Source organism: Lactuca sativa, chromosome 4, assembly GCF_002870075.4.
Source record: "Lactuca sativa cultivar Salinas chromosome 4, Lsat_Salinas_v11, whole genome shotgun sequence".
In the NCBI taxonomy this organism is placed as follows: domain Eukaryota; kingdom Viridiplantae; phylum Streptophyta; class Magnoliopsida; order Asterales; family Asteraceae; genus Lactuca; species Lactuca sativa.
In genome coordinates, this window is record NC_056626.2 from 173,397,985 (window position 1) to 173,414,381 (window position 16,397).

The 16,397-nt window shown below is 34.8% G+C and overlaps 3 protein-coding genes across 3 annotated transcripts; 1 reads left to right on the plus strand and 2 right to left on the minus strand.

Moving 5' to 3' along the window:
- Nucleotides 1-8,221: 8,221 nt before the first annotated feature.
- Nucleotides 8,222-9,895, plus strand: LOC111904665 (GDSL esterase/lipase APG). Its single transcript, XM_023900405.3, has 5 exons — nt 8,222-8,528; nt 8,612-8,742; nt 8,828-9,061; nt 9,152-9,407; nt 9,510-9,895. The coding sequence occupies exons 1-5, from the start codon at nt 8,255-8,257 to the stop codon at nt 9,704-9,706; spliced, it is 1,092 nt and encodes a 363-aa protein (XP_023756173.1). The 5' UTR covers nt 8,222-8,254; the 3' UTR covers nt 9,707-9,895.
- On the minus strand, nt 9,645-11,628 carry LOC111904664 (polyadenylate-binding protein 6). Its single transcript, XM_023900404.3, has 5 exons — nt 11,349-11,628; nt 10,940-11,252; nt 10,606-10,853; nt 10,234-10,518; nt 9,645-10,149 (listed from the first exon to the last, which is right to left on the minus strand). Exons 1-5 carry the CDS (start codon nt 11,605-11,607, stop codon nt 9,929-9,931), a joined length of 1,326 nt encoding a protein of 441 aa, XP_023756172.1. The 5' UTR covers nt 11,608-11,628; the 3' UTR covers nt 9,645-9,928.
- A 327-nt stretch (nt 11,629-11,955) lies between these two features.
- Nucleotides 11,956-15,312, minus strand: LOC111904666 (protein CHUP1, chloroplastic). The gene is made up of 6 exons (XM_023900406.3): nt 15,197-15,312; nt 14,993-15,121; nt 14,596-14,865; nt 14,424-14,518; nt 13,461-14,066; nt 11,956-12,763 (listed from the first exon to the last, which is right to left on the minus strand). Exons 3-6 carry the CDS (start codon nt 14,819-14,821, stop codon nt 12,023-12,025), a joined length of 1,668 nt encoding a protein of 555 aa, XP_023756174.1. The 5' UTR covers nt 14,822-14,865; nt 14,993-15,121; nt 15,197-15,312; the 3' UTR covers nt 11,956-12,022.
- Between the last annotated feature and the right edge of the window lie 1,085 nt (nt 15,313-16,397).

Below are 16,397 nucleotides of genomic sequence, written 5' to 3' on the forward strand. Positions count from 1 at the left end.
CTTACATAGATTTAAAGAATAGCTTCCACTTATAGAAGCATTTCCATATTCCCATTTTACTACACTTCTGAACAAGAGTTGCCTCTTTTCAGAATATGTCAATATGGTCCATCCATTTTTATACTTCCAACTACAAGTGACCAATCATTGGCGAACCTTAGATTATCCTTAACAGTTGTTAACCACTTTAGTCATATCTAGTTCTAGTCCTTTTCCCTCTTAATGCCCTAGGCATTTGGAAAATTTAGAACAGATAAATATTATAGCACATGTAATCGATCCTATACTTGAAGCATATTGGACACGATTCATAAAGACATGATACTTGACCAGTCTTTTGCTATAATATTTCTATTTGCCATGTTCTCATAATTCGAATTATGAAGAGGGATGTCATAATCAAAATCAAATTTTGAGAACGCAATCAACATTTTCATATAGAATTTCTTTATGTCGAATCTTTTCAACATAACATTCATATATGTCATTGACTAAATTTGATTAAAACTCAATCTAAGCTTTTAGAATTGAAATGAATTATAAATTCATCTCCCTTAATTATAGCAAAACAACTTTTCAAACTCTGCATCTTTGCAAATTAAAACTTTTTTGTTTTCTATAATTAACATTGCTAACTTGTAACACTTACCATAATTATGCTCCCACTAGCATAATAATTATTATCTTACTAGCAAATTTTTTTTGTTGATTGGATAAAAAGTTGTAGAGGGATTTGTAAATAAAGTCTAGAATGACGAAAACACTTATGCTCCCAATAGCTTTGACATGTATTCAGAAATCAGATGGACTTCTAGAAATCAATACTTATTGACTTTTTTTTTACCAAAGTTCAGATTTCTGATACAAGATGCTTCGATAAGACTTTATATAGGCTTCTCAAACTCATACACCTTTCCTTAGATAGCTCACATGTGTGTTCAAACAATTTTAGAACTTACAGCCATAAGTCTTAAATGTTTAGACCTTTTGCCATTTCTCACAATTCGAACTATGAAGAGGGATGTCATAATCATAATCGGATTTGAGAATGTAAATATCACAATTGCTATCTACTTAAAATCTACATAGTGAAAGCGTTTCCTCACAATCATTTTCATGAATTGGAGAGAAACCTTATGACACTTAGATTTTATGGTGTATGTGTTCCTATCCATGTGAATTTGTCATAACCATAATCACAAGACAAGGTTAGTGACAAATCCAAACTCATATTGACTGAACTTGTTCAATCTTAGTTTCTTGCCACTCGGCAGCACGAGGGCCTACCATTGCTTCCAGGTTGTTATGCAACCAATTGAGAACTCTCAGAACTCACATGCATAGTCAACTTTAACTGGAATGGGCATAGAAACAAGAATATGTCAACATGATAGGTTATAAACCTCAAGTCGTGTGCTAGCGATAAACAATGGGTTTTATTCTTGATTAGTTCTTGAACCTTGTCAAGATCCTTAAGACTCCCACTGACCTCTTGACATATAAGACTCTCTTTGTCAAGGAACATTACTTGATAAACAAATATTCAAGAGTTAGTACGGATTCTAATCAATACTAACACTTCTGACAATTGGTCTTAGTCGGTCTTTGTCCTTACCAAGACATCACAACTTACAAATTTCAAATGTACAAGAGTAAGAAAAATTTTACTCTACATTTGACAAGTGTTATAAACCTTCTTAAGATTTTGTCACTTAAGGAACAATCTAGGAGTATGACTCTAAGACTTGATTTTGGAACGAAGTATGACTCATCTTCTAGATTTAACCATTTCAACAATTCATGATTCCCCTTGTTAGCTATACAAATGCACTAAGAAATCATCAGAGTATCAACTGTGACATGGTTTTCATAATCACTAAGATGATCATAAAACATGATACTAAATTACTCTCCCATCTTTTCAGATTGGAGAAACTTTTATCTTTCTGCCTAATTTGATTCTTCTCATTCGTTCTGCCATAGATTGAACTTTTTCAATGGTTCAGAATTATACTTAACCATGTAAGCATAACCATATTTACTAAACTTTAGTAAATCATGATGAATAGTCTTATCGTTCTTTGTGGTGGACCTGACCAGCGCACACCCATTGTACCCGATCCCCTAGTCCTTCACTAGACTCACATATCCATGTGAACTAGGAATTAGTCTTTAATTTCCCAAAGACGAAAATTCTCATTCATCATACAATACCAGTTGCAAGATTCCAAGGTTCTGTCTAACTGACACCCAGATGATGAGAATCTTTCCTTATTTGGTAAATTTTGACACTACCATAAACGAAAGAATCAAATCCATTTTCCTAATATTACTAGAAACATACAAACATCAATTTTTCACAAATGTCATTGTAAGGAGATATAAGATAAGATAAAATCAACAAAATTTTATTTATTTATAAAATACGGAAAAAACCTACAAAATTTTATTTATTTATAAAATACAGAAAAAAAAACCTTTCCTTACAAAGCAATTACATATGAAAACTATGTTGTTATCTTTCCTAAGCAATCTATCATAACTCTTAAGCAGCAGCTCAAAATTCCGATCGCCGAATCAGGCAATCAAAATCCATCTCTTCGCGATCATATTCAGCTTACTCTTCCTTTAAGCTTCCTTTTGTTTCTTCGATTCTACAAAACATCAAAATGTAATTACATTACATCATGTATTAAGAATCTCCAAATAGGAACTTAATAGAGTTAGATAGTGGATTTTACCTGAAGTAGAGTCAAACTTTTGGACTTTACCATCCTTGCGATCTTTCAGGTAAGTATGGCAGCTTCGCAACCAATGCCCCTTATTTTAGCAATAGAAACATATGTCTTTGGTACATGGGACACTCTTAGACTTAGCCTTTCCCTTTCCCTTGGAAAGAGAAATCTCTTCTAGGCTTCCAATGTCCCCATTGTCAATGTCCATGGAAGTTTGGGAGGTTGATCTTCCAATCAAGTTTGCTTTACCAGTGCGCCAAATCATTGTTGATTCAGCAGCAACAAGCAAATACGTAAGATCAATGGGTCATGTCATGTTCTGTCACATAGTAGTTCTTAATGAACTCACTATATGACTCAGGAAGTGGTTGAAGAACCCAATCAACAACCAACTTCCTTTAGACAATGACACTCAATACTCTCAGCATGTCAATATGTGACTTCATCTCCAAGACATGAGTACACATAGGTCTTCCATATTGATTTTTCATTGCACGTAGGGCTTGAGTAACCTTGAACTTTTCAAGTCCTCGAGCTTGTGGGTTAGGGAGAATAATTGGAGAAGGTGGAGGAAATGAAGTATGATTTCCACTTCCACGATCCAACTGTGGAACATCATCTTCAAGATGAAAGCTTATTCCAAAATATTTAGGAAGACCATAGTTGTTTGACCTAGACATCTATAATGGGAGAAATTCAAGTCAGTCGATTTAATTCCTTAATATAACACCCAAATGAAATATTAAGGCTAGGACCCAACACAATATTTTACAATTCGGAAGAGGATGCCGTAATCCGAATGCAAAATATTTGAAGGTAGGTAAATGACAATTTACCAATTTCCACCATGAAAACGAAATTGATTATTAAGTTTTAATTGGATTGAAATTCCTAAATCCTTTGAGATTCATTGAATTTTTCAATGGCATGTTTAAATCTCGATTGTGCTCTTCAAGTTTGTGACTGGGATGCCGAGGATCACAAACAATGTGTGAATAACCATGCAAATTAGCTTGGTACACTCAATGTTACAACCAACTAATCAATGTAACCACACACGCTCTATTGATTTATTATCAACATCAAGCTACCCTTTGCCACACACGGCCAGTCCCAGATTAGTGTGTCGGTTAACCACACACGTTCCACTAAAGACTTAACAAGGTGCAAAGTGCAATTTCACAGGTTAGCACCAAATTCACATTTTTCCTAAAGTAACTAAGATTGGGAATTTAATAAACGTTTAGTCACTTTATAATTATCATTATATTTATAATGAGAGTTAATGTCTTATCCTACCCGTTCAGATAACGACCCTCCACCAGTCAAGGAAGCGGTGGGTGAGAGTGGATACCTATTAAACTGCCATTTTATAGATAATAACCTTATACCCCTCTTATAGATCGGCTTCGTGAATAAGGCCTACTAACGGTAAGACTGACTTGTCTTTTATATATATATATATATATATATATATATATATATATATATATATATATATATATATATATATAATTATTAAACTTATAATAATATAATAGTATAAGGGTTGTATTTCAACTTTTAAAATTCAAGGGATTGGAATTAAAGTATTCAAAAGTGAGACTTTACAAATTTCAAAACTATAGGGAAAGTTTTGAAACTTTTCAAAACTCTTGGTTTCCATTACTTATGAGTTAATATGGTTTTTTATGAAAAGACTCCAGAAATTCCATAACTTGAGGACAAGTTATGGAGTTCATAAAACCACTTATGTAAAAGACTCTTCATGTTCCATAACTTGAGGACAAGTTATGAAAGACTTTAAAAACATTTAAGATCAATTTTTTCAAACAAATCTAACACATAATTTTTTATGATCTAAATTAACTCATAAGCCAAGATAATTCATATCAACAATTTACAAAAAAAAAATATAGTTTATCATTTAAACTCACAATTCTCTTAAACATTTTGACAATTATCTTTTCATTAGATGAGAATTATCATTACCATATCAACAAAATCAAATTTTATGAACTAAAACATTTTGTTGTAATGATTCTAATCTAAAACAGGCCAAAAAAACTCGAAATTTTTTTGTTTGGACAAGCAACTCGTCGAGCCCATCTATGGACTCGTCGAGTTCATGCCTAAACTCATCTTACTCATCGAGTTCAAGTATCGACTCATCGAGTAGGCCTGTTAGACAGTTTTTCAGCTTTGAAAAATAACACATTTGCATCAAATATAATAGAAAACAACCCATGGCTATGATACTACTATTGAGTTTTAGTATACTACAACATCCTATGGTGCACGTACAACCCTAAAAGCTTCGGATCTATGTTTTCTCTAATTATACATGCAATATTGTTTCCAAAGCTTTAAGCCTACAACTAGCATACAATTGACATAAACAACATAAAATACTAGTTAGAAGTTTACCTCTTTATGTAGCTTGTAGAACTTGCTGTGTTTGGCCTTTAAGAACTTAGTGCCCCAAGTGTGACATCTCAAATGGTTCACAACACACCTTAGATAAAGGATGACTTTTGAGAGAGTTTATGCATGCTAAAATTGGTTATGGTCTTACAAAGATCACTAGGGTCACGATTTTAGTAGCCTAGGGTCTTCTTATATAGTGTGGCTAGGATTAGGGTTACATCCATGTAAACCCTAATGTGAATGACTTTTCATCTTACTTAGAATCCATGGTTTAAAAACTCCATGGACTATTCATAGACTACCATATTGGTTTAGCCCATCCTAAATAACCATAAGCCCACACCATAAGAATGATTGATTTACCAAATCAATCCCCTTACATTTAATTAGTCTCTTTTGATCATTAAATTAATTCTTGATCAATACTAATTAAATGATATGATTTCATATTAATATATTAGAACTTACAATATATTAATAAATCATAATTAACCTCTTCTCAAAAGTCCATCCTATCAAATTGTCGTGGTGATATGCAACCCAAATGGACCATGCTACTCTCGGGTCAAGTACATACCAATTATAGTTATGGGCTTAGACACCTAATCCAACACTTTCTTTGTTGAATGTTCTATCACGTATCGTCCTAAGTATGGGAGTAATTGAATGTTTGATGTCAACCTTCATATTAGGGTATGGTCGTAAGTGTATGTGGTGATGCAATTTAGCCTCTCTATTGTACCAATCATATTTGGGAGGTTTATGGACTAAGAATGTTCGGGTCATGGTATATCAGCCGGTTTTAGTGATTATCACGGTCATCTATGATTAGTTGAAGGTTTTGGCACGAGGTAGTAGAACTTCAAATGTTAGGAGCGGTGTTCATAAATTATCCTTATGTGACCTTGAGTTTGTGAAAAGTTCAGTTATAGGATGTCGTGTTGACATGTACATAAGGATAGTTTGTTAGGCTCGGGTCGAGGATTGTGTTGAGGACCTCTCTGTATGTTCTTGTCTGATAAAGGCTTGGGGATCCGAGACATGGTCCAAACACCTAATGAAGTTTATCTAAGTTTCCTAAGTTTGAGTTGTGTTGTGACTAGGGTTGGTCTCTAGCATGCATTGGATGTCGTGGGGTGACGGTTAGACTTTTTCACCCATTGTTGTTCGGATCTTAGGGCACTTGTAGCCTTAAGATGTTAGGCATCATATACTTGTTGGGGGTCAAGTTCAGTGAATCTAAAGCGGATAGTGTGTTCCCTTTGGGGTTGTGTTCGGTAATAATAGTGGTTATTGATCCTTCTTTACTTCTTCTAGCTATCTCTCAAGTGTTATCAGTCATCCCCAAGGTAAACCTCTTGATTTGATTTCTCTTATTTTTCTTTTTTCCGTGTTTATCATGGGTAAAATGACACTTCTTTCGCGCGCAAGAGTCCTCACTCTTCCCGACGAGGATTTTTTCGATCAAAAGATCCTGACTTACGAAGAGACATGCTCTTTTGATGATAATGACATTGAATCCTTAAAAACGGGTGGGGCTTTTCCTGCTGAAACTATTTTCAAGCCTTTTAACGCTCATGCCCAACCTATCTTTGTTTCTCATACTTGGGTTTGCTTCCCCGAGTATCCATTTTCTTTAGGCTTGACCTATCCTTTTTCTAGTATCGTTTCTGAATTCTTTGAGGTTACAAAAAATATCTTATATTCAAACCATGCATGTGATCTGGAGGATCCTATTTTAGATTGATCGGTTGACTCGGTTCCAAGATTTTGACATGGGTTTGGCTTAACTATCCCATGTTTATGATCTTCAAACTTTTGGGTTTTCTCGTTTCCCGCTCAAAGTCAAAACCAACAAGTCACACCTAATTTTGAAATCAAAACAAAATTATGGTGCTTGGAAAGAGAGATCTTTATGAAGCTCCTTGCAAACTCACCCAAATCAATGTGAAAAATAAACTAAAGAATTAAAATGAAGAAGACAATGAAGAGAAAATAAGAAACTAAAGAACTAAAATACGTCTTCAAACCTAAAACCTCAATTAAACCTAAACCCAAATCAATATGAAGTAATAAAATATGGGAAGGATGTGGATTTCAACAACATGGGTCGAACTTGCAGTTGAAAGAGAGGGGGGGGGGGGGAGATGTAGGTTTTGTTGTGCTAATGAGAGAGGTGGGTTCCAGAGTTGCATGTGATAAGATCGAAAAGGGTGCGGGCAACGACAAGCTTCATCGATCAGCTAGAGTTTAGGCCTTTATGGTGTTTTTTAATACTCCCTCCGTCCCAAAATAATTGTCCACAATTGACTTTTTAAGTTTCGTTTGTTCAACTTTGACCTTAAATAATTTACCTTTTGTTATATAATTTTTTATGCAAGATATATGAATATATTGTTTTTTAAATATATTTTCATTGTTATAAGCTTCATCCAAAATTATATAACACAAATAAAGTTATTTATGGTCAAAGTTGACATTGAAATACTTTAAAAGTCAAATCAAACGTAGACAATAATTTTGGGACGGAGGGAGTACTAATTTATAGAAATCGTCCGATAAGCTTAAAAATTAACAAAAAGAAAAAACAAAACTAAGGCATTTTCATTTTACGTAGTTTTTATCTTAGGCGCCTCTAGTACAAGATTTGAAAACCACATAGACAAGCCATATGAATTTTTCAAAAGTTGTCCTAAAAGTACATATTGAAACAAACTAAAGGGACCAAATCTATAATTTACTCCAAAACCATTTATAACAAAAATCTTTGTGTTGATATCAGCGGTAAAATGAAATCCAATATGTACTATATGTGGTACATTTAGTATTTATTGTTATTATATATCGTGAAGAAACAAAATGTAGCATCATTTTAGAGGTAAATGAAATCCAAACTAAACCACCTCCATAGCACGCTCAAACTTACAGACTTCGTTCTGTGCATTTGTCGAACCAAAACAATGATCAATGATCACCCATCTGTATTAATGGAGTCTCTACCAACCTTGACGACGTCCATTAAATGCTCCATCTTTATAAACAGACCTTCCTTCACACATACTCCCAAATTATAATTTCCAACAAAGCTGTTAATGGCGTCCATTTCCACACCCAGCAGAACAACACCATGGGCGGCGGCGCTGCTCCTTTCACTTCTCGCCATCGCCATTACTTCCGGTGAAGCTCAAGACTCCACCACCCTAGTTCCAGCCATCATTACTTTCGGTGACTCCGCCGTTGATGTGGGTAACAACGACTACCTCAACACCCTTTTCAAAGCTAATTACCCACCCTACGGCCGCGACTTCGCCAACCACCAAGCCACCGGAAGGTTCTGCAATGGCAAACTCGCCTCCGACATCACCGGTAACTTAACTACACCATCGGTGTACATGCATGTTTTGAAACTCAACATATGATAAAACTAAATGTTTGCTACTTAACTACAGCTGATACACTTGGATTCAAAACATACCCACCGGCGTATCTCAGCCCTGAAGCTTCCGGAAATAATCTTCTCATCGGAGCCAATTTTGCGTCTGCCGGAGCTGGTTTGGATGATAGAACTTCCATTGCGAGCGTAAAAACCCAACATTTTCTTCAAGTGAATTAGCTGTTATCTTTTCCGATGATAATTAACACATCGTTAATTTCGAAATATGCAGCATGCAATTGCATTATCGCAACAATTACAATACTACAAAGAGTATCAAGGTAAGCTAGCACAGGTCGCCGGAAGTTCTAAAGCCGCCTCCATAACTAAGGACGCTTTATACTTACTTTCCGCCGGCAACACCGACTACGTTCAGAACTATTACGTCAACCCTTTCATTAACAAAGTCTACACTGCCGACCAATACGGATCCTACCTCGTCGGAATCTTTTCAAGCTTCGTCAAGGTAAAATTAATCCTAATCCGCCATTAACGTTTCTCGAAATCAGATGTTTTACTATTGTGGATTTTACTAATTGGTTACAAACGAAAACAGGATTTGTATGGATTAGGAGCAAGGAGAATCGGAGTGACGTCACTTCCACCGCTTGGCTGCTTGCCGGCGGTGAGAACTTTGTTCGGATCCCATGAAAAGGGGTGTGTAAGCAAAATCAACACAGATGCTCAATCGTTCAACAAGAAGATAAATTCAGCTGCAACCCAACTCGGATCACAACTCCCAGGTCTCAAGATTGTTATCTTCGACATCTTTCAACCACTTTACGACCTCATCAAAGATCCCGCCTCCCATGGTAGTGACTCAAATTAAGTCTGAAATTTCATATCCTTAGAGTCTGAATTCGATTTCGTTTACGTGATTACATCTAATCGTTTATTTTTATCTGTGATTTTAGGGTTTGTGGATGCGTCGAGAGGGTGTTGTGGAACAGGAAGAGTGGAGACGACGGTGTTCTTATGTAACCCTAAATCGATCGGGACATGTTCCAACGCGACTCAGTTTGTGTTCTGGGATAGTTTTCATCCATCTGAAGCTGCTAATCAAGTCCTTGCTGACACCTTAATCGTCGCCGGAATCGCCCTCCTCGGTTAATCAATCATCATCGCACTTTTTTTATATAAACTTTGTATTACTTCATGTACACAATGTTCTATAATTCGAAAAGGGCAAAATCGAGTTTCCATTACTATTACTTCTGTTTTTCGTTATGTTTGAATTCAAAATCATCGATTACAAGTTGTATTCAAGAATCCCAGATTCAATTTTACACGTATTTGTTTCTATTCGTTCCATGATTTAGTAGAAGACTTCTTCTCACTTCGGATCTTGTAAAGCAAAACCGCCATTGCAGGAGCTTGATTTTGTTTCATTTACTTGATGATCATCATCTTTCTGAACATTAGTTTCCAAATATGGCTTCAAGTTTCGAACTTTATTAAAGAAGGTGAAGGGAAAAAGTGTCTGCAATCTTCTCGCATATTCTTCTCTGCTCATAGCAACTGTCACTTTCATGTACTTTCCATGATAACAAAAACCTGCAAAAAAAACCAAGATAACGTAAATGAATCGTAAAATCAAGAATCGGATAAACAAGATTTGAATTGAATAGAACTAATCACCATTAAGATTCTTCACAGCTTTCATGGCGTCTTCTGGTTTCGAAAAACAAACAGACGCAATTCCTTTGCTTACTCCATTACTGAAACGTATCACTTTCGTGAAAACAACACAACCGAAAGCACCAAAAACTTCACGAAGATCCTTTTCGTTTACAGATGTAGCAAGATTTCTCACATACAGATTTGAAGTAATAATGGGTTTCGTTTTTTGAACATGGGTACGTCGTAAGAAAGAATCTCTTGCAGCTTTCATCATTGCCTTTCCAACATACAATTTCTTTAAACCTGTTTCGTTTACAAATTCAAAGATGTAAATCTTTCTAAAAACAAGAACATTCGAATTAGATAAACAATGGAATGATCAGTTTTTACCGATTACTTCACCGTTTAGGGCTTCAATGGCGATCTTAGCGTTATCATGAGATTCAAAATTGACGAATCCAAACCCTTTTGATTTTCCTTCTTTGTCGTTCATAATCACAGCACTTGTCACCTTTCCATACGTTGAAAACTTTTCAATTAACGAACTCTCTGTGAAGTTTTCATCCAGATTTTTCACATAAACGTTTGTAAATTGGGGTTTCTTCCTCTCGCTTTTCTTGAGATACTTCGCAACAGTTCTAAATATCGAAACACATTAATGTCATTGTCAAGAAACACTTAAATCTAAAGCGAGATAATAAATTAACAACCAAAAGAAACTTACAAAATCTTGCCCTTAAGTACACATCCATTTAATACATCGAGAGCATCTAAAGCCGAGTCCTCTGAATCAAATTGCACAAATCCAAATCCCTTACTCTTTCCATCACCTTCTTTCGCAATTTTACAAGAAAGAATCCTCCCAAATATCCCAAATACCTCTTCCAATTTAGTTTCATGAATTGACAAATCAAGATTCTTCACAAAAAGATTCCCGATTCCAGTTTTTCGCAAAATAGGGTCTCTCTGACACCACATTAACCTGATGGATTTCCCTTTTAATTCCATGTGGTTTAATCGACACAATGCATCAGCAGCTGTTAAACAAAATACCCAATAAGATCAAGAACCCACAAAAACGATTAAATCAAGAATCAAATCAAGATACAACAAAAGGGAAGTAAAGTTATTACCATTAAAAGGAAAGTAGAAATTGATGTAAGCGTAGCGAAGAGATTTGTGGGAGAAACGATCTATGCAAAGATGAACAGAATGTAATGGGCCAATTGCAGAAAAGAAGATATAGAGGTCAATTTCGTTGACGCTTGGGTGGAGATCACCGGCGTAAAGTGAAAACGGGTTTCCTGTGGGTGGTGGTGGTAGTAACCGGCGGGGTGATAGTAACAGCGGTGGTCGTGGTGGTGAAGCTTGAAGAAGAACGCATTTCGCCATTACAGAAAAGAATCAAACGAAGATGGGGTTTCTAACTTGAATGAAAGTGATTTTTGAAGAAATTGCTTATTTATAGACATACGGCTAGATTACGGAAGGGGGGAACTTTCGAAACTTTGGAAATGATTAAACGTCGCCGTTTTGAGAAGTACTCGTCAGATATGCTTCTGTGATATCAACTCTTTAAATATTTATTTAGTTTTTCTTTTTCTAATTCGTAAGATAAAAAATAACATGGGTTACGTTAGAAACGCTTTCTAGGAATGATAACAAAACAAAATTTCAAAAAGAATAATAAATATATACTTTTATATAATGTTTGTTGACATAATTCATAAGACAATAATATGTATACTTTCATGTATTTGGTCAAAAGTTCTAAGTTTCTAACAATATTACAATAAAAAAAGATTGATTAAATGAAATCAAGTGATAAGGAACTCCTGTGCAACTTCAAGTTCGATGAAGCACGTGTGTCTTTTAAAGCTTCTGCGTATTTAGCTAGCTCTTTATCTTTACTACACGAAGAAGAGGAACACAAACGACCACCATCATCATCATCATCTTCTTCATCAATGGAATCAATCTGTTTGTAAAAGCATACATCACTATGTCTACGAGTTAATCTTCTTGAATCTATCGAACTACGATTAGATGATCCCACTGATGATGTACATGTTCTTAATTTCCGATTATCAGATGATCTTGATGAATTTCTGCTTTTCCCTCTTAAAAGTCGAATGAGTTTCCCAAAAAACTTATTGTTGTTTTTACGAGGCAATGAATCATTGATAAAGGATTCATCAAGTTCCATTGAATCGGTCATCATGGAAGATTTTGACCATCGATCTGAGTCGATGTCTGTTATGTTTATATTCATTTCTCCACCACCTTCTTTGTTTGCGTATTCAAGGATCATTTTTTTAGCTTTGTCTTCAGATTTTGGACTTAGTGATTTACTGAGGTCTTTTGCACTTGTTTTATCGGGTCCCGGATTGTAATTACGAAGCTCGTGTCTTAAACACGCGTTAATCCATCTAAGATAAACAAGTTCTTCCACGTCAGCACATTTTTCCGCTCGAAGTCGCTCGATTTCTTGTGACATGTCTTCATTTTGTTTCTTCAAGTTCTCACTTTCTTCTTTGAGTTTTTCGTTCTACACAACAAAGTTAGGATCAAATGAAAATCAATAAGTATTGTGTGAATTTATAACTCGTTGTAGACCAATCATTTTAGGACTTGTTGGTAAATTAACTAACTAAATCATTTAATTCTGTTAATAAATCCCTTAAAATCCGGATTTTGACTAAGGTGCCTAAAATGTAGTTGCTTACTTTGAAAAGAGAACCAAATATTATACTACATTTGTTATTACTTATCCTCCTACTCATTAGATCAAGACAAGTGTCAAAATCCAGAAAAAAAATTATTTGTATCCACATGTCATAATCTTGTATGAGGAGGATAATTATGAAGAAAATGGAGGAGGATATTTAAATTTTCTTTTGAAAATGATTGGTCGAATGAATTATACATTCACACAATAGATGTCATTTATGTTTGAACATGGCTCGTCTCTAATATATATGAAAGTAGACCGGACATGTCTAACTGATGTAGGACACTAACGGTCTAAAATGCCCCTGGATGTTAACTATGATACCATGTTAGATTGATATAGTATATGTGGAGTTATTTATTTTCTTGCAAAAACAGCTCTTTAAAGGGAAGAGATTAGACCATAACACAATGGAAACATGTCTAGCTTATATTAGACAATAACATAACCGAATAAAATAAAAGAAATTAATGGAAAAATTGGACACAAAATAAAAAAAGATTAAACGACTTACTTCGCCTTCTTCCAAAACCGATGTAGCGATCATTTGAACACAATCTAACCTTCGCTCCAAATCGGAATTTTCTAACAGCAAATTATGGTTCGATTTTCTCAAATCTTCAACTTCAGCTTCCAAACTTTTAACTTTATTTTGGCTTAATTCAAAATCCGGATCAACTTTAACCACACGTATGTGTTCGTTATCTTGCATCTTTTGAACTCGTTGTTGAAAATCCAAGATTTGATTCTTGTTTTGTTCGGCTTCGGATTTATGCTTCTTTTTGAGCATTTTTATTTTGGCACGTGCGGCTTCAAGATCCGTTACAACTTTCGTGTAATCAATCATTTGTGCTTGTAATCTCCTATTATCAGCTTGCAAAGACTCGATTTTAAGAGCATAAAGTTTAGCCTCCATGTTATTTAGTTTAAGACGATTTTGAAGCTCCATGACAGCAGTTTCTTGCTCTTTTTGACCATAGTATTCAAGTAACTCGATTTCCAAATTTCGTTCTCTTTCTTTTAGGATTCTGACTGAGTTTCTTAGGTTCTTGATCTCTTGCTCATTGGTATCCCTTTCTCCACGTGGATACCCTTTGAATGATTCGATATCATGCAACCCCTATATAAGATAGAAACCAAGATTCTAAACAACAAGAGAGAAGATGCCATGTTATACTTTTCATGAAATTACCTTCCTAACCCCGTATATTTCATACACTTGTCCTACGTTGAAAAGGGTATTTTAGGAAAGAAAGATCAAACACGAAGGCAAAGAATCATGGCAGGAAAGGAAAGAGTTGCCTAATTTGTAAGCAATGTATGTCATACACGAATCAAAATTCAAACATCATGTGTTTATGCCTAAAAAGACACATCCTTTTGTAAACTAATGCATTTGTTTAATATTAAGCCGATTTTTAAGAGTCAATTTCCCATGAATAATGAAGAAAAATGGTGTAAACGAACAGGATCTTACACGTTTGTCTGTTGACAAAGGATCAAAATGGAGAGAACTGGTTGCTATTTGGGATGCTTGAGGATTGCTTCTTGAATTCATCAGATTGTTGCAATCTAAACACACATTTATCCTCAAGAACATGAAGAAATAACTGTCATGATCAGAAACAAACAAACAAAAAAACAGAAACCTGAACGTGTACGAGAATCATGTGAGGATGAAGAAGCTTTGGATTGTTTGTTCATGATCCAAGAATAAAGAATTCCGCCGATAGATAATGCCAAAGGCACAGCGAATTTCAATAACACCGGCTCTAAATCTCTCTTTTCGTTTCCCATTTTATAATAAATAAAACCTTCAGAAATTTCACCATTAACGCCTCTTAAATAGTCATGAAGAAAAAACAGAGCATGCATATGTTGACTTGTTCTTCACCATTGTCGCCAGCCATTTTCTCATCCTAAAACCAGATTACAAGTACGACCCATTTTGGAAAAGGAATCAATTAGCAAAACCCTTGAACAATTCGTGATGTAAATGTATATATGATGTTAATTTGAGAAAAGAAAATAAGGGGAAATGCTTACAAATGGAGAGCTAATTCTTGAAGACATTGATTTTCCGGTAGAGAACCTGTTCGCCGGCGACGAGTTAAACGCACTCTTCTTCTTAAATTGTTGTATGGTGGACGGAAAACGGTTGATGTATGAATGAAACTGCAAATTTATTAATTAATAAATAAACGGGGATCCAATCAAAATTCAAGTATTTGGATTGTATTTTCGTTTTACGTTTAGGGTGATCGTAGTTTTTTCTTCATGATATATGATGAATATGGGCTTGAAAGATTCAGCTTTTCATATGCCCAAACCACGTAAAAAAGGTAGAACGATGAAGGAGAATTTATCTTTTAAATTAAAAAGTTATAAACAAAAAAGTATTATTTCAAAAGGAGTTACCAAAATGACATTAGTTTCGAGTATTCCATTTACCTTGTTTTTCGTGTGTCCATACCAAATTCCTAATTGTAATGGAAATAACCAATGTTGTAGCTGTTCAAAAAGAAAATCTTTCATCAATTCATTTTAGATATTTGTTTTCTAAAAGATAGTTTTAGGACCATAAATATAGAAATTGCAGGAAAATAAAGAAAGATCAAAATTTTGTAGTCTATTAAAAAAAGACTGTTTATAAATTGATTTTTGAAATTTAAAAGATCTTTTCAACATTAAAATTTAAATAATTATAGTTTTACAACACTAAAAAATATAACTCATACAACCCACGATAACAATTTTTTAAAAAAAGTTATTCATTCCATATAATTCGAAAACAACACGTTAGGTTGCTCGTATCAAGTAAAAAACTCATCACTCAAACCCATTGTCGTTATAAAATAATAAAGCGTGAAACTTGTTAAAGTACAACACCTGTCACGTGCTTGGTTCATTATGCACATTTCTATCATTTTTACTTTTTTGCCCTTGTGTTTATTTCCCGGTTTTAATCATTTGACTTTGTCTTTCAGGTAATGGGCAGTTTTCTTGCTCTCATGTCACATGTCAGCGGGTCAATTCTTTTTTACAGTTTCTATTTTTGTGTAAGCCATAGGGCTACCTGGTTTTCTAGTTCCTATAATTTACTTCTTTAAGAAATAGACACACCTTTGTGTACAAGGAGTGTTCATAACCCAGGTTAACAAACTGGTATCAAAGCCTACATCTATGACAAAACTTCAAGTTGTTGGTTGTGTCAAGAAACTCAACAATCATAATTATAACACTTGGTTCACTTGTATCTCTTCGTACAATAAGGGATTTGATATGTGGGAAGATGTAAATGGTGCTTGTAACGCTTGATCCAGGTATTATTTATTTCTCAGCATTTTAGGGTTTGGACTGGAACTCGACGAGTTGGGGAGCTCCAACTCGTCATGTAGGGATCTTTATGGACGCGGGATTAAGGGTCTACTCGACGAGTGAGGGAGACCCA